We start from the raw sequence: 20676 nt of genomic DNA on the forward strand, positions 1-20676 counted from the left end.
TCGCACAAAATCAATCTCGAAAAGCCATATACGAGATTAAGATACATGCTAGAGATATTTTTTGTAATTTTGTTTTCGTTCTTTATGTTTATCATGAAATAAATGTTTGCCATAATCCACCAGTTGAATGTGTTCAAAGATGATTATACCATGAACTGTAAAATTATGCCATTCTTGATAGCATCACCAGTGACCTTCATCTTATTGTTAGTTACTACAAACGATGCAGATCATGATAACGGCATAACTGAACCATAAAAAGAGTTGCAAAGTTAAGGCAAAAGGATGCGGAAAGAGAGTCATGAGATTATCGATAAAGCACGATTTTTCACATGATATACATCGCGTTTATTTTAAAAGGCTACTTAACAATGTCTTTTCATATCCATGTCACGATTGTTTCGCATAGATTTTTGTCGATATCAATAAAAAAGGAAAATATCAAAAGAGTTTATAAAATATTCCTGAAAGATTTTTGTATATTATATCAGTACATATTTAATATTGTTTAACTATTATAAACTATTATATACACGATACTGGAAAACAAAAACAAAAGTGAAGAGCGAAAAGTGAGAGAAAAAACGCGTTGATCTAGTAGCATTAAAAGCGATTAAAATATAATATGATTTTGTCAACTAATCTCGACATTATACATTATCATAATTAAAATTATTTTAATTTTAAGGTACAAAATTAACTAATTTTTTAAAAAATAAAAAAATAAAATTATATAATTGAATTAAAGAATTAATAATCAATAAATAATTAATTTTATAATTATGAATAACTATTTAATGATTTTAATTTAATATTTAATTGAAATTTTTAATGAATTAATTTTCCTTAATTTTATTTTAAGAATAGTTCTAATATGATAATATTTTTGATAAAAGCAAAAGAATATAGGATTAAAAAATTCAAAACGCTCTTACACAATTTTTATTTTAATCGAAACTATAAACATCGAATTGATATTTATGCAAATATATTATTTGTAGTATGTGTGAATAAAGTTATTCTTCATTATTCAGTTACCCCCCTCCCCGTTAATAAAAATTTTTTCAAAAAACATAATACATTTATTCGGCAAGTCTCGAAAAAATTAAAGACTACATTGAAATAATCCAGAATTTCACGTAGAGAATCTCTTCAAAAAGATTCAGACGGAGAAAAATATGCTATGTGCTCTCGCAGATTTATTTATGTGTCATTTCACACTTGCATTTTAGGGTTCTTTCGGTGTCGTGAAGAAGGTTTACAATGAAGAGGACGGAATGCATTACGCAATGAAAATACTTAGCAAGAGGAAATTGATGAAGAAAACGGGGATATTTGGTAGGGTACCCCCGCGCAGGGCGGGCGCCGATCCCTTGGCGAAAGTTTACAAGGAGATCGCCATCCTAAAAAAACTCGATCACCCTAATGTCGTGAAACTGGTCCAAGTACTCGACCATCCTGACAAGGACAATCTCTACTTAGTCTTCGAGCTGGTCCACAGGGGCGAGATTCTCGTTATACCCACTGAAAATCCTCTGACAGAGGAAACGGCCAGGCGATACTTTCGCGACGTCGTCATGGGAGTCGAATATTGTGAGTTATTATATTATTTATGTCAATGAATTCTATATGTTTCAATCAGAGAGATCAATATTTGTCCTAGAGTAATTGTTATTTTTATTTGTTTATTTAGAAAATTTTAAATTATCAAATTATTAATCATCAAAATTGTGTTCTAAACATTAAAGTGTAATACATCCCCCACTACATATTTTAAAATTAATTTTTTTTAATAATCACGTAATTATAAGAAATTAAGTATTCGAAGCTTAAAATTTATTTTTCTTTTCATTTTATCATTGTTTCTAAATACCTATGTTCTTAAAATTAAGATTCAAATTTTTTAGGCTTTCTTTAATTGGATCACATGTCATAGAATATGGCCATATTTGGCATGCACATTGCATCATGTTTATCACTTACGCATTAAATAATAGTATTGAAATGCTCTCGACAGATAGATTTATGATATATTTAGCGCCTGTTACGGATCACACACACATGACGCTTATCGCGGATCAATGACGGAATAATTTAATTGGCTACTAACCTATCCTATCAAATAATATCTACATTTTTTAAATAATATTTTAAATTTATATTATGAGACGAAAGAGAGAAAGATAATATATTTCAAATTTTTTCTTTTTATATTTAATTAGAAAACTTTTTGCATAAAACGTATCAAAAAATTTTTTATAAAACATCAAGAATTTCAGAAATTATATCGAATCTTTAGAAAAAATATTAACTTTATAGATATATAAAGTTATTCAGACACACCTCTATTACCGCTATAGAAATGTTATATAAAATAAACAACTTCTTACTCACCAATACGTGTAACAGCAAAGTTGTAGTACAGCACGTTGATCTGAAAACAAAATATTCAAATTATGTATATACATGATATATACAGGGTGTGGTATATACAGGATGTTTATTTTAAAAGTTTTCCATTTAAAAATTTCTAAAATATTTTATATGCATAAAACTAGTATATACAGGGTGTCCGATAACTCGCGAACCACCTTTCGTGGGCAGGTAGAGCATGTTAAACTGAATAGAAAAGTCCTCTACCATTTTGCGATTTTCGTAAATAATAATTAATGAAAAATAAATTTAAAAAAAAAAATAATTAATGAGAAATAAATTAAAGAAAATCAGCCAATTCGCGCGATGATAAGCGTGGGCGGAAAGAGACAGCCCACTCGGGGGTCCAGAGTTAGCGCTACTCGTATGTAGTTACTGTCTTTTGTAAAGCGCTCCTCCCCGCTTCATCGCGCGCCTAGCAACCGTGTAATATTATACTGTTTCTTTTCGCCGCATGCTTAGTAACGACATAAAACTGGGCTGTGTCTTCTCGCCGTCGTCACGCGAATTGGCTGATCTTCTTTAATTTATTTCTCATTAATTATTGCGAAAATTGTAAAATAGTAGAGGACTTTTCTATTCAGTTTAACACGCTCTACCTGCCCACGAAAAGTGGTTCGCGAGTTATCGGACATGTATAATGCAAAATAAATTCCATGGAGATAAATCAAGTAATTTTACCAATAGCGGATTAATAAATTGAGTATGTTATAAATTATAATTTATTTTGCATACCCCACAGTTGTCCCGTTGTCGCCCGATGCCTCCCTGGGCCTCCTCCTCCTCTCTTGGTCCTTCGTAGCACTTACGACACTCGCGAAAACACGAATAATTACGATCGCCCGACACTTTACACGGCACTCCCGACGCGACGCGTGAATCGCACGCGTATTTCGCGTACATAGTATAATGCGAAAAAACGATGCGAAAACTATAATTGCACGAAGCAACGATTCGGCACTCGAGAATCTCGCAAACTCGCGCGCAGCTTATCAGCAATGCTACCTGTAACAAATAAAATACATACATATATTAGAGCAATTTTATTATTTCGCATTATAACATATGTACATGATATACCTAAATATGGTGGTGGAAACTCATAAATATTAATTATTTATGAGTTTCCACGAAATGAGACGCCAGCTTCACACACACAATTAAATCTCAAAAAAAATAATAGCATACGATGATTAAAAAAGAGATTGCATTACTATTTAATATTTTATTATTGTTATGTGCGCAGTGCATTACCAGAAGATAGTGCATCGTGACATAAAGCCAAGTAATCTACTGGTGGACAGAGACGACAGAATTAAAATTGCTGATTTAGGAGTCAGCACGGAATTAAGAGAACCTGGAGAATTATTGTCAGGGAAAGCTGGCACGCCGGCCTTCGCGGCGCCAGAAGTATCTATTGCTAACGCACAATACTCAGGACCAGTAAGTATATTCATAACGTTTTATCATTATTATATTTATAATATTATTTTCATAATATAATGTATAATTGATGCTTAATATTTTTAAAAATCTGGATAGAACAGAAACAAATTAATTCTTCCTCTTTCTTTATATTCTAAAAACAAATATATTTAATCGTGTAGATATTATTTATTGTAGGGATAAAAAAACGCATAAATATGCTCCCTACAATATTTATTGTAGGGAGCATATTTATGCACTATCTATATATTTCTGTGCTCGCGTAAGTCATGTTCAAATATATAATTTAAAATTTTATCGTTTCTAAAATTCATGTAAAGAAAAAAAGAATTCTATATATTACTTGTAAAATTCTAATATTTTTATAATGATTTTATGACTTTTATTTTTTCCATAAATTCTTTATCATATTATGCAATCATATTCATCATATTATGCAATCTATCTCTTTCTTCTTGTCTCTATCATGTCTCTTAGGATAATTTTGACTTAAATTCTAATTAATTTAATTGGCAATTAACCTATCAAATAATATCTATATTTTGTTAATATTTGAAATTAATATTATTCTTAATATGAAGAAAATTGTTAATTTTTTCTCACATTTGATCTGTATACAGAAAGATAGATTAAATTATAGGAACGAATTATATAGAAATATGGTTGATAAGAAATTATATCCAGTTAAATGAATTAATAAATGCCGATTAAGTTAATCGGAGTTTGATCGAAGTAATTCTAAAATAATTCTATAGAAAAGTAAATTTTTTTGAGCGTTGAATCGCATGTTATTTTCCGCTCGCGATACGTGATATGCTTGCAATATATGTATTCGAATAATGCGCGGCGCATCATATCACAGTGAAACAAGATCGAACAACCACATAACAACGCTAACAAGTAACACGCGTGCACGCAACGCGTATTCAGCGGTTGATCTAGCTTCGCAAGATTAAAAGTCGATAAATCGACCGACTATTACACGTCACTTCCACCCGCAGCAGTGACCTCTCGAACCGCAGAGTTGACACGTGCGGATTGACCTACATGCATCGCGAGAGAGGCTCTTGATCAAGGACCCCTCGCTCTCACAATCAGTGTACATACGTTCGTGATTATAGCAGAAAAGACTTTTCGGCCGCCCTCTCAGACGTCGATCGACCGATTAAACGCACTTCAATTAAAGCCCTTAAAACGCGTATACATCGCGCCGTTTGTTCCGAATAGCCTCTAAATGAGTCGAATGCAATAGTACGCGGTGTGATGAATTGACAAAGAAACGCGCAAAGTGACTGATGCAGCAACGAGATCATTTGTAGCATATCACGGCTGCGTTAAGTTCGCGTTAAATTGCAGCGTAAAGTAAAAATATATTCAAGACATTAAAAATTTATACGAAATGTTTATACGGAGCACGTTTTCAAAATCCTATAATGCGATTAATTCAATCACATTTGACTAATTACGAATACATTTTTCCTGATGAGTGAAACTTTTAATGTGTCCCGACCTTTTGCTTTTCCGAGAAAAATTTTGCAGTATTAATAATGTTTATATTATACAGAAATGAAAAATACGCATATACAATACGTACATATTCGAGAAAACACAGAGCAATTGCTAAGCTGCATACGGCTACATACATATAATGTTTTTATTTTGTTTTTCTCGGTTTTTTTTTTTCAATCAGCGCTTCGCGATGAGGTACAATTTACGCGAATACATTCCCGCGAGCGTTGATTACAACAAAAAATAATTGGAGTAACAATTGGATTTTAAATTACGATTTATAATTAAAATATTTTTTAAATTTATATTGATTATAAATATTTATAATTTTTTTAATATAATATATATATATATATATATAATGATGTAATAAAACATTTTATATTATTGAGATAATTGAATAATACATATATTGTAGCAAATTATCTTTATCCTCTGAACACAGTGCATATGTATGTGTGAGTGTATATGTTAATCGAAATAACTTTAGTTTACAAGTAGACTGTTTTACAATTAGTTTTGACTTTACGTGCAATGTGTTGTGTATAATTTAGTCTACTGTTATATTTTACTATTTTTCTCTTTTCTGCACATTTTTAATTATTAGAAAAAGTCATAGTTTAATTATATCTCGGATTATGTCTCTAAATTACATGCCAATCTTTGTTCGCAACTAATATAATCAAATAAAATTTCTTATATTGATATTTTTTGACATAAAATCAAATTTTATCTATGTGTGTGCTATTTTGTCTGATTATGTGTTATATTTTTGATTTTTTTCTCGTATCTTTGATTTTTAATTGTTTTCTATATTTTTTTAAAATTATAACGAGTTACAATTTGTTCACGAGCGTTCATATTCACGCGCATAAAAAAAGTAATATAACGTTCACATTGATCGAAGGTGAAAAAGCCATCGCATCGAAACTTTGTCGTAGGAAAAACGATATAAATCTCGTCTAGATAGTCACAAGCGTAAAATGAACGCTTACCGGTTGCATTATTACGCCTCTCTCCCAAGAGGAAGAGAGGAAGAAAGAAAAGCACATAATTTAGCACGATAGCAACTATATAATTCTAACCATATATATACATACATATACATAGGTATATGTATATATATATATATCTCCCAAGATTACTTTTGACCGAGACTGTCACGCTATCGTATGACCTTATCAATGCACCACAGCACGACCGATCGCTTGAATTTCCACCGTGTCGTCGAGGAAAGGCGATATCTATAATAAGCGGTTCACGACCCGCGGATCTACACGCTCGATTACGCTTAATCCAACCGCCGTAAAGTATCGTGGCGAAATAAATGACCACCAGTCTAACGAGTGGAAATACGAGCACGGAAAATCATCCGTAATCCCTAAATACAAACACAAACAAAAAAATCGCTTGAAATCTTAAGGATCGTACAATTCGATGATAATATATGAGAAAAATAAAAAAATCGTAATAAAATCAAAGTGGGTTACATGGTATGAAACTTTTTGTTAAACGTTTTGTTAAATAATATTTTTCGAATATTGATAATACCTATATTTTCTTGTTAATGGAAAATATATCAATTAACTTTGTGATGCACATAATATATTTAATTAAATAAATCTTAATATTTACTGAAATGTTAGCTCTATCGAATTCCACAACCTTGCATATCAGTAAACACAATTTTTCTGATTTATTTATTCTAATTTATTAAAGAGATTCTCGAAAGTAATTGCAAACTCCAATTATTCGAAAAAGTTTAACAATAATCATTAACAGTTTTTATTTGACAAAAAATTATTTCATAAAATAATATTAAAATATTGATATTTTCATATAAATTATTACTTTTGTCTTCATTTCAAATTTCAATATATAAACCATTTTTTGTTATATATTTCTTATATATAATTCAATATATTTATCTTCATCCATTCAAACATTAAATAATATATTTGGAGCTTGCAATATTTTTTCGGGATAGTTTTTTATGTACCTATTTTTTTCAATACTGTAAATATTTTATATTTTTTTGCGAATATTCTTTTATTTTTTTTTTAGTCCCTTGATATTATTTTAGTTTCTCTATATAATAGTAATGTGTAGATGGATGTGCTTTTTCAGTCGTCGATTTCAGTAGTCTTTCTGCTCGCATTTACAGATGTTCAATTTTGAATTTTTCTTTTTCTCTTGACAAAAAATATTCTCGATTCCTTTTAATTAGCAATGTATTTTCACGATGAAAAATGATATCTCTCTTTTCACGCTATTTCAATCTTGAATTTATTCCAATATGTGTTCAATGCCAAATATTTAATTTTTATCATAATTTAAATAAAATTTTTAATTTAAAAAATTTGCTTTTAATTTAAGTTTGTACTTATTTTCAAAAAATCAAATTCGATGAATTGCACTGTATTTGCCGTGATTAAATCAATTAAATAAAAGAATAAATCAATTTCATCTAAGAAATGTAAAAGCAAAAGTTAATGGAACAGATGATGACAAAGCACACTATAGTAAAAATTAAATGTTTACGGAAAAACATGAATAAAAACATAATAACACAAAGCAAGATTCAGAGATACAAATTAATAAGAAAATATTATTATTTAATTAATCTCTAATATGCATGCGAATTTTATTTCAACAAAATTTTGTATAAATATATATAATTTTTCATGTTTTTTTAATAAAAATTATAAGATTTTTGCAAAAATACACTTTATTAATTTATTTTAATAAAAAGATTATCTTAATTGCAAAAGTGCGTAGTAAAGAGTTTCATAGAAACACGTAATATTTACAAATCAATATTGGTTTATCGTGCACATTATATGTTAATATACTTTAAAAATTACTGTTATTAAAATTCCCACAAGCCTAACTAATTTAGCGGTTAGTAAGTTTATTCAATAAGGGATATAAACAGTGCAAACGATGCATTAAAAATTCCAAACATTTTCGAAATAGTTTCACATATTTATTCTCTCCCGAATCTTCATATTTCTTGAAAATTCAAAACTACCGTAACGCATAAAAAAACATTTAGATCATTAAAAAATATAATAATACAGCACGCAATCTAAATGAGAAAAAATAGTATAAAATTTGATATAATAATATATATTTTATTTTATTATTATATTTAAATAATAATATATTTAAAGATCCGATACAAATTATTTATGCATCATCTACGCCTATTTCTAACCACCTAAGGATATTTTTTTAAATGTCACAGGATATAAAGTTCATGGACATGTTTATCTCTGAGACTAGATTCTCATATTCTTTTTATAGATAAAGAAACATTTTCTTTATGGATCCAATAAACATAGAAGCTTGACATTTACAGATTATTTCACGGATGAGATATAATGTGCACAAAGAAAGATTTTTGTAAAATAAAATAGATAGTAATCTTTTGTTTCAAATTTAACTAGAATATACAAGAAATTGTAAAAGAAAAATCAATTACTTTTTATCAGCCATCAAAGATTATTAAGCGTTTTTCTTTTCAAATTAATTCTAAATAATAGAAAGAAAATTTTATAGTTTTAACGCAGAGTCCTTTCCCTTCCATTCGGGAAAGCCCGCGCAAAACGTGCGTCTGTGCGTCGTCATCAACAATGTTTCTCGCAGACGCTATTTAATTAATTGTTCCTTTAATTATGCGCCGACATCGCATCGTTACAGAACTCGCAACTTTTGCCGTCGATGCTTTGCGCAACATGACTTCCACAAATGAAGCCATCCTAATTATACTATGTCAGAATACATTGTGGTATAATTGCAATACATCAAACTGCAGTTTAATTAACGATTCTCAAATATTATTATATTCAGTAGTAGCATTATCATATTTTTCTCAAAAACACTTCTCATTTAAATTGCTGATAATTTTTTCAATATTAGATTTCAATATTAGATTACCAAATTTTTTAAAGATTTTCTATAAATTTTTTCTCTTTTAATAGATTCTCTTTCTATAAAAGAGATCAGAGAAAGAATTTAAATATAAAATATATTTAAACTAGATTATATTATTTTAATAAGTAAAATATTCAAAAAGCACATATCGAGAAATGACTAAATTACTTTACTAATTATATTTAAAATCCTCGTAGAATTATATTTAACGATAATAACAATTTTTTATTATAAATGTAATTTGCGTGTAAAAAAAAATTATTTTAAGACTGTCTAAAGTTTCGATTTTTTTTAACAATTCCAATAAATCTGAAGAAATTTTATAATCACGTAATGTGAAAAAAAAAGAGAGAAAAATATTTTTATTTTCTTGCATTAAACTCCATTGTGCAAAATACAAAAAATAATCCGATAAAAGAGTAATTATGATCCTCGACATTTCATATGTAGTTGAGCAACTACAATCACTTAGCTTAATTTATCCGATGATACCTCGATATTTCTCAATGTATCAATATATGATACAGGCAATTATATTCGCATATTAATCGACACTAAAACGATCACCCGTTCATTCACACAGTATTTCCGACGTTTGATCATATCACGCATGTGCGTAATTTGTTGATCACAATCAAGCGAATTAATAAAGTTCATTACACTGAAAAAGTTTTAGTCGTGATCTTAAGCTAATCGATCGATCACAGTCAAACATTCTCACAACGTAAGAATGTTTGATTGTGATTAGTCGATTTATTTACTTTATATATACAATACGACTAAAAAGCTTTCTCACATGTTGTGATTTAATAAGTAATATAATCGTCTACAGATTCACGTACGACGCTCCTGACATTGCGTGCAACTCTCGACTTACCACGTGCGCGACACATTCTCATTGTCAGTCCGAGAATTGGTGAATCGACTATCATATAGCAAGTGTACACGCCACACATACATAAAGAGAAAAAGAGGCAAGATACTTGGCTACTTTCTATCCTTTAATGTACAGAAAGGAAACAACACGCAACTTTCTCTCTCTTTCTTGAGACAAATATACATATATGTATCAACACATAGTAGCTATCTTCATATACATGGCGTGTACATACATACACACACATACACATACATCGATCGTATGTAAATAGATATGATAACCTGACCTGCCTCAATCCCTCGATGTTCCTCGATGCTTCTCGATGCTCCTTGATGCTCCAAATACTCGTGAAGCTCATCGTACGTGCGAATGTCACGATATAAACACGAAAAATATAGAATCCTTCGCATGCCGGCGTCGGTTGGACAACAACGCGGAACAACGAACGCCGATTTCGCTTACCGAGAAACGCTTTCATCGCAATCACGCGAATCAGTTACACACGAAGATCACACACGATCGTCTGTCACTAGGTTTGGCACTCCCGACACTCGTTCGTACACGAAATTCGCCCGAGACGGATAAAAAATGCGGGAGCGCAACGCGAACGTGACTCTGCGACCGGCGACCGCGTCATGTGTGAAGTAAGCAGCGCTTACGTCACTTACGTGCGCGCCTAAAGTCGGTCACGTGATGATGCTCAAAATCGCGCGAAAATTCTTTCAGTCACACGATTAAAAAATATTAATAAAAGCATTAATATTACATACTATATGTTATTATTGTAAAATAATCTATAATTAAGATGCATTATTTATCGACTATTATTTATTATTTATTTTTTAAGTATATTTATTTATTGCTAATATGTATATTTTGAATATCATGTGTATGTTGTATACATACATATAGAATATAATATTTAAAATTTATAATTAAATGTTAATAAATAATGCCAGAAACAATGTAATAACACACGATTGATCTATCAATCGTTCTATATATTTTTTCTTATATATTATCTCTTTCTAAAAAAGGCATGTTAACTAAGTGAATTCAATTTGTATTGAAGTTTTAAAGTCTCTTTTCTGCGATGTTGATTGACTGTCTCGATTCGCGTTGTGCGTTATATTCGTAGCATCGAGAGGCTGTCATCGCGAGAGTTAGCAGTTTGACAATTTGTCCAAAATAAAATTAAATAAAGTAATAATATGTTATAATACTTCAAAAATAATAATATTTTGTAAGTAATATAATATGTTATAATACTTTATCAGCGATTAATATTTTTTGACAGAAATCAGCTGATAACTGTCTAAAATATTTATCGAATTTAAAGTATTAAAACATATTATTTAAAACATATTATTATTTTATTCAATTTTATTTTAGACAAACTGTCAAACTGCTAATCCTCGCAATGACAGCTTCTCGATGCTATATAAGGTACAAAGCAAATCGAGGCAGCTAATCAACATCGCGAGAAAGAAACAACAATATTTGCGAAAATCGGCTTAACATGCTTTTTTTAGAAAAGGACCACAACACACTATACCAAATAGATTCGAGCCTACACATTTTTTTATTTAATACACATAAAATAAATCTGAGTTTTAATGGGTCCGCGGCTATAAAGTATCGATTTTTAATATTTTAAACAAAGCCAAAAATTTATCGTTTGTTATTTTTAATAGTATATTGTATGCAGATTACTTTCATACCATACAAATTTCAGCGTACCAATTATTTCGTTTAATACACATAATATAAGTGTGCGATATATAAGTTCCATGGCTATAAAATATCGATATTTAATATTCTAAAAAGAGCCAAAAATTAATCGCTAGATTTTTTAAATTGCACATTATATGCAGATTTCATTTATACCAAATAGATTCAAGCCTACAAATTTTTTCATTTGATACACATAGTATAATTCTGAATTTTAATGGGTCCGCGGTTATAAAGTACCGATTTTTAATATTTTAAACAGAGCCAAAAATTAATCGCTTGTTTTTTTTAATAGTATATTGTATGCAGATTATTTTTATATCAAATATACGCGCGCGCTTGTGTTGTTCTAGTTTTTATATAAAATTTCCTATTATTGAAAGTTACATTTTAAATAAGTAAGACCTCATTTATTTAATTTTTTCAAAGTAAAATATCATGCTGTTATTTAAAAAAATTAGCTCGATATCGCAAGAAGAAAACCTGTATTATAACGCGGCAAACAATAGACTTATACTTTTATATATTGTGATCTTTTGCGCATAATCTAGCTGATCAACCCACACTGTACAAGCTTAAATTCGCGTTTATTACAGTAAACACATACAAATGATATTATTTAATAATACCTGAATGCACTCACTATAATTTTGCATTTTTTTTCATTAAACCTTTGACCTATTTATTAGCTTTTTATTTTGCTGCTGCATAAGCATACAATTCGTATATATATAAATATATAACACATAGATAATATAACATAATATAAAACCAGAATATGGCTTTACACTGATTAAACTAATATTATTATATATTTATATATGTCATCAATAGAAATTCACTTACATTGTATTACAGATCGAGCAAATTGCTTTATCAAATCAATCTCGTATTGTTAGACAGAGAGTATCAACATATTATTTATCGTTAAAATTCCTATATAATGTTGCTTTAGAATTTTATAGTTTAACGATATACCAGCAAATATTTTAAATTAAACTTTTTTATAAAGTGATAGTAAATATCCAATAATTTTTTTTAATTATAAAACAAAATATTTTTGTGATTTATTCTAATCGATAAACCTCACGTTATATAACTATTTGATTTCAGCCCTGCGATGTATGGTCAATGGGAGTAACATTATTCGCGCTTGTAGCCGGACATCTGCCTTGGAATGAATCTGATGGCAGAGCAATTCACGAAATTGTTCGTGACGAACCGCTCATATTTCCATCGAATCGCATGTCTCTGGATATGCGTGATCTAATTGGGCGGATGCTGGATAAAGTGTCGGAAAGCAGAATCACGATCTCGGAGATGAAGCAACACTCTTGGCTGACTAATAACACAACCGAACCACTGCCGATCGAGGCTGATAACTGTCGCGTACCAGTCACTGTCACCGAGGAAGAAGTCATAAGACTCGGCACTTTGCTTATGGTCAAGAATATGCTGAAACAGCACAGTTTCCAGGTGAGTGAAGGCTGTACATTTAATCCTAAAAACTCAACGAAATTGAGAAAACGACTTTAACAATGCATTATAGCGAAAGAATTATAAATATAGTTGAATTGAGGGGAAAACACTTTTTGTCATAATCGCGCGACATATTTTCGATTACATTTATTAAATGCTCTCGATTTATTAAATTGCTAATATAGGTATGTTTTTGTCGAAATTTAAAATACATTTTTTTTCTCTTTGAAAAAAAGTTATAATGCTATAATCTGACAGTACTACAGCACGATGCAATCATATTCTCTCGTAAATTCAGTCGGGAGCGATTTGTTCATGGAACATTTGTGATACACGGATATCAGAAAACAGCCTCCGCCATATGATCGCTTTTGCGACACGTCGCAATGATATATATTCCGATGTGCATCCGTTTAACCTCGCTGTAAAGACGCGTGTCTGTGTAAATATTACATCATGACAGTTTCGACAGGTGTACGTCGATAATATCTCAATAAATGTATATTCATGTTTAGTCTTACAAAATACAAATACAAGTATTTGATAACGACACTTCGCGCATCGATTATATATAATTATGCTTTTTAATAATAAAATAATTACTGAAAATATCGACAAATATCAAAAAAAGTGATCGTTTATCGGATTACATTGATGCGTTGAATGAGCTGTGTTTTACATACGGTTCTATTTGTCTAGATGTCAATAATACTTCAATAATGCTTCAGCATGCTTTAACATCAGCATTGATAGAAATATCTCATTATATACGTGCTGTGAAATACCAGGGATTTCAATAATTATATTTTATTTCCCTAAAAAAAAGAGGGAAAGAAAAAGAGCTTTTGCCTCGTGAAACAATCAAATGTAATAATTAAAATGACATCTAGCGCGCGTCAATTATTCTTGATTTATAATTTATTGATCAAAAGAATACTCCACATTGTTAACAAAAATTTATTATATTATATATTCCTATTTCCTTATCTAAAAAAGGCATGTTAAGTCGATTCTCGAATGTATCGAAGTCATTTCGAAAGTCTCGAAGTGTATTGTTGCCTCTTTTCCGCAATGCTGATTGGCTCTCTGTCGATTTGCGTTGTGTGTTATATTCGTAGCAGGCTGTCATCGCGAGAATTAGCAGCTAGCAGTTTGACAGTTAGTCCAAAATAAAATTAAATAAAATAATAATATGTTTTAAATAATATGTTATAATACTTTAAACTTGATTAATATTTTCGCGGAAAAGAGGCAACAATACTTACGAGAATCGACTTAATATGTCTTTTTTAGAAAAGAACTATAGAACAACACAAGCGCGCGCTACGCCATTCCTCGATTTTATATAAAAAAGAATGATGCTTTTATATAAAAGTTTGTTTAAACTTGATTAATATTTTTTGACAGAAATCAGATGATTAAAGTATTACATTACTAATTAAATTTTAAAATAAAAATATGTTATAAAAATTAAAATAATAATTTTATAAATAATATGTTATAATGCTTTATCTGCGATTAATATTTTTTGACAAAAATCAGCTGATAGCTGTCATAAATATTAATCGAGTTTAAGCAATTATAATATACATTATTTAAAACATATTATTATTTTAAATGTTATAACATATATTCTTATTTTAAAAATTAATTAGCAAATTAACGTTTTAATCAGCTGATTTCTGTAACAAAAATATTAATCGAGGATAAGGTATTACAACATATTATTCACAACATATTGCTATTTTAATTTTATAGTTTGCTGAATTTTCCCGATAAACGTTTAAACTTGAAAAGATTAAGGCCTCTATAAAGCCTAGAACATTTTCAGTTCATGGCTTTATAGAGGCCTTAATCTTTTCAAGTTTATTAAGGCCTGTGTAAAACGTAGAACATTTTCTTTGGGCGCGTTTTAAAGGTCTCTTCAAGATCTACAAAATAAGACCTCAGAAAATGTTGGATGACTTACCCAGGCCTTAATTTTCGTAAAAAAACGTTTAAGCTTTCAATTCAAAAATGAAGGCCTGTGTAAGTCGTAGAACATTTTCTGAGAATTTATTTTGTAGGTCTTAAAGAGATCTTTAAAACTCGCTTAAAGATAATGTTCTACGACTTTCACAGGCCTTAATTTTCGCAATAAACGTTTAAACTTTGAATTCAATAATTAAGGCCTGTGTAAGACGTAGAACATTTTCTGAAGGCTCATTTTGTAGATCTTGAAAAAATCTTTAAAACGCGCCCAAAAAAAATGTTCTACGTTTTACACAGGCTTTAATTTTCGCGAAAACCGTTTAGACTTTGATTTCAAAAATTAAAACTTTGATAAGACCTCTAAAACGTGCTCAAAGAAAATGTTGTATGACTTACACAAACCTTAATTTTTGAATTCAAAGTTTAATCGTTTTTTGCGAAAATTAAAGCCTGTATAAGTCGTAGAACATTTTATTTGGACGTGTTTTAAAAGTCTCTTAAAAGCCTTAATTTTTTAAATCAAATTCTAAGAGAAAATTCTCTCTGTAAAATATTATTATTTTATTATTTAGTAACATATTTTCATTTTAAAATTTAATTAGCAAATTAACGCTCTAATCAGATGATTTCTGTCAAAAAATATTAATCAAGTTTAAACAAACGTTAAAAATATCAATCTTTTTTCAATAAAATCGAGGAATGGCGCGCGCTTGTTAGATCAAAAAGTTTGTACGCTGGTATGCCGATGGTACCACCATAATGTGCAGACAATGTACTGTTGAAATATATACAAGATTAAATTTTGGCTCGTTTTAAAATATTGAAAATTAAAATGTTTAAACCGCGGACCCCATACGGCGCGGATTCATTTTACTTATAATAGATCAAAAAGTTTGTACGCTGGTATGCTTATGGTACCATCATAATGTGCAGATAATGTACTGTTGAAATATATACAAGACTAATTTTTGGCTCGTTTTGAAATATTGAAAATTAAAATTTTTAAACCGCGGACCCCATACGGCGCACAATTATATTACGTGTATTATATCAAAAAGTATGTAGGCTGGTATGCTGATGGTACCATCATAATGTGCATATAATGTACTGTTGAAATATATACAAGATTAATTTTTGGCTCGTTTTAAAATATTGAAAATTAAAATTTTTAAGCCGCTGACCCCATACGGCGCAAACTTATTTTACGTATAATAAATCAAAAAGTTTGTACGCTGGTATGCTTATGGTACCATCATAATGTGCAGATAATGTACTGTTGAAATATATACAAGACTAATTTTTGGCTCGTTTTAAAATATTGAAAATTAAAATTTTTAAACCGCGGACCCCATACGGCGCGAATTCATTTTACGTATAATAGATCAAAAAGTTTGTACGCTGGTATGCTGATGGTACCATCATAATGTGCAGATAATGTACTGTTGAAATATATACAAGATTAAGTTTTGGCTCGTTTTAAAATATTGAAAATTAAAATTTTTAAGCCGCTGACCCCATACGGCGCAAACTTATTTTACGTATAATAAATCAAAAAGTTTGTACGCTGGTATGCTTATGGTACCATCATAATGTGCAGATAATGTACTGTTGAAATATATACAAGACTAATTTTTGGCTCGTTTTGAAATATTGAAAATTAAAATTTTTAAACCGCGGACCCCATACGGCGCGAATTCATTTTACGTATAATAGATCAAAAAGTTTGTACGCTGGTATGCTGATGGTACCATCATAATGTGCAGATAATGTACTGTTGAAATATATACAAGACTAATTTTTGGATCGTTTTAAAATATTCAAATTAAAATGTTTAAACCGCGGACCCCATACGGCGCACAATTATATTACGTGTATTATACCAAAAAGTTTGTAGGCTGTTATGCTGATGGTACCATTATAATGTGCAGACAATGCACTGTTAAAAATTATAAAAGAATAATTTTTGGCGCGTATTATAAGATTATAAATTAAAATTTTTCAGCCGCGGATTCCATATGGCGCACAATTATATTAGGCATATTATATCAAAAAATTTGTAGGCTGTTATGCTAATGGGGTACCATCATAATGTGCAAAATATACACTGTTAAAATATATGAAATAATAATTTTTGGCGCGTTTTAAAATACAGAAAATAAAAATTTTTATACCGCGAAACCCATACGACGCGGATTAATTTTACATAGATTATATCAAAAAGTTTGTAGGCTGTTATGCTGATGGTACCATCATAATGTGCAATCAATACACTGTTAAAATATATGAAAGAATAATTTTTGGCGCGTTTTAAAATATTGAAAATTAAAATTTTTAAACCGCGAACCCCATACGGCGCGGATTCATTTAACGTATATTAGATCAAAAAGTTTGTAGGTTGTTATGCTGATGGTACCATCATAATGTGCAGACAGTGAACTGTTGAAATATATAAAAGATTAATTTTTGGCTCATTTTAATATACTGAAAATTAAAATTTTTTAACCGCAGACCCCATACGGCGCGGATTCATTTTACGTATATTAGCTCAAGAAGTTTGTACGCTGGTATGCTTATATATATATATATATATATATATATATATATATGGTACTAAAATAATGTGCTAACATTACACTGTTGAAATATATACAAAATTAATTTTTTGCTCTTTTTAAAATATTAAAAATCGATACTTTATAGCTACGAACCCATTAAAACTCAGATTCATATTATGTGTAATAAATGAAAAAATTTGTAGGCTTGAATCTATTTGGTACAGAAATAATCTGCATATAATGTACTATTAAAAAAAACAATCAATTAGTTTTTGGCTCTCTTTAAAATATTAAAAATCGATACTTTTTTAACGCGAAACTTATTTAACGAAGAATTGTACTATGTGTATTAAACGAAAAAATTTGTACGCTCGAATCTGTTTGGTATAAAAGCAATCTGTAAAAAATGTACTATTAAAAAAAACAATTAATTAATTTTTGGCTCTGTTTAAAATATTAAAAATCGATACTTTTTTAACGCGGACCTTATATAAAGCAGAATTATATTTTGTGTATTAAACGATAAAATTTGTAAGATCGAATATATTTGGTATAAAAGTAATCTGCATAAAATGTACTATTAAAAAGAACAAGCGATGAATTTTTGTCTCTTATTAAAATATTAAAAATTTATACTTTATTGTTGCGGACATATAAAACTCAGACTTATATTATGTGTATTATATAGAAAAACTTGTCAGCTCGAATCTGTTTGGTATAAAAGTAATCTGCATACAATGTACTATTAACAAAAAACAAGCGATGAATTTTTTTCTTTTTTAGTATACTAGAACACTACAAAGCGCGCGCTTCGCGCGCGCCATTTATTTCCTTCAACTATACAATATAAGCTCCGGTCGAGAATGTGCTACTAATATGGAACAAAGATAGAAGGATGTTTCGAATTATTCGTAGCGCATTCTCGATCCACAGCTTGTACGTTAATTACATATTATACAACAATTATAATATTTATCTTTTCATCTTTTGGTACCATGCAGACACCAGCGTACAAATTTTTTAATATGATAAACATAAAATAAGGATGCGTAGCATAGGGTCAGCGGCAAAAAAGTATCCATTTCTAATATTTTAAGACGAGCCAAAAATTCATCGATTATACATTTTAATAGTACATTGATTACAGAATCTTTTGGTACCAAGCAGACAACAGCGTACAAACTTTTTCATTTGCTATACATAAATTAAGGATGCGTCGCATAGGGTCCGCGTCAAAAAAGTATCCATTTCTAATATTTTAAGACGAGCCAAAAATTCATCGATTATACATTTTAATAATACATTGATTACAGAATCTTTTGGTACCAAGCAGATACCAGCGTACAAACATTTTCATTTGCTATACATAAATTAAGGATGCGTCGCATAGGGTCAGCGGCATAAATGTATCGATTTCTAATATTTAAAGACGAGCCAAAAATTCATCGATTATACATTTTAATAGTACATTGATTACAGAATTATTTGGTACCAAACAGACACCAGCGTACAAATTTTTTAACTTGATATACATAAAGTAAGATTGCGTCGCATGGGATCAGCGGTAAAAAAGTATCGATTTCTAATATTTAAAGACGAGCCAAAAATTCATCGATTATACATTTTAATAGTACATTGATTATACAATCATTTGGTACCGAACAGACACCAACGTACAAATTTTTTAACTTGATATACATAAAATAAGGTTGCGTCGCATAGGGTCAGCGGTAAAAAAGTATCGATTTCTAATATATTAAGACGAGCCAAAAATTCATCGATTATACATTTTAATAGTACATTGATTACAGAATTATTTGGTACCAAGCAGACACCAGCGTACAAAATTTTTAACTTGATAAACATAAAATAAGGTTGCGTCGCATAGGGTCAGCGGTAAAAAAGTATCGATTTCTAATATATTAAGACGAGCCAAAAATTCATCGATTATACATTTTAATAGTACATTGATTACAGAATCTTTTGGTACCATGCAGACACCAGCGTACAAATTTTTTAATACGATAAACATAAAATAAGGATGCGTCGCACAGGGTCCGCGTCAAAAAAGTATGAATTTCTAATATTTTAAGACGAGCCAAAAATTCATCGATTATACATTTTAATAATACATTGATTACAGAATTATTTGGTACCAAGCAGACACCAGCGTACAAAATTTTTAACTTGATATACATAAAATAAGGTTGCGTCGCATAGGGTCAGCGGTAAAAAAGTATCGATTTCTAATATATTAAGACGAGCCAAAAATTCATCGATTATACATTTTAATAGTACATTGATTACAGAATCTTTTGGTACCATGCAGACACCAGCGTACAAATTTTTTAATACGATAAACATAAAATAAGGATGCGTCGCACAGGGTCCGCGTCAAAAAAGTATGAATTTCTAATATTTTAAGACGAGCCAAAAATTCATCGATTATACATTTTAATAATACATTGATTACAGAATTATTTGGTACCAAGCAGACACCAGCGTACAAAATTTTTAACTTGATATACATAAAATAAGGTTGCGTCGCATAGGGTCAGCGGTAAAAAAGTATCGATTTATAATATTTCAAGAAGAGCCAAAAATTCATCGATTATACATTTTAGTAGTACATTGATTACAGAATCTTTTGGTACCAAGCAGACAACAGCGTACAAACTTTTTCATTTGCTATACATAAATTAAGGATGCGTCGCATAGGGTCCGCGTCAAAAAAGT

The 20676-nt window shown here is 29.8% G+C and overlaps 1 protein-coding gene across 3 annotated transcripts in view; it reads left to right on the forward strand.

Moving 5' to 3' along the window:
• The window catches only part of LOC145943442 (calcium/calmodulin-dependent protein kinase kinase 1), a 65535-nt gene extending 52019 nt beyond the window's left edge, over positions 1-13516 (forward strand). Inside the window, exons 5-7 of one of the 3 annotated variants that reach the window (XM_083050949.1) lie at positions 1233-1593; positions 3680-3876; positions 13049-13516. In XM_083050949.1, the coding sequence (XP_082907075.1) occupies positions 1233-1593; positions 3680-3876; positions 13049-13471 (981 nt within the window). In that variant the 3' untranslated portion in view covers positions 13472-13516. The remainder of the gene's footprint in view (positions 1-1232; positions 1594-3679; positions 3877-13048) is intronic. The other 2 variants (XM_083050956.1, XM_083050960.1) reach the window with 2 other exon arrangements.
• The last annotated feature ends 7160 nt before the right edge of the window (positions 13517-20676 follow it).

This window comes from Prenolepis imparis, unplaced genomic scaffold, assembly GCF_030444845.1.
Source record: "Prenolepis imparis isolate NDT839.2.m4 unplaced genomic scaffold, iyPreImpa1.0 SCAF_1, whole genome shotgun sequence".
NCBI lineage: Eukaryota > Metazoa > Arthropoda > Insecta > Hymenoptera > Formicidae > Prenolepis > Prenolepis imparis.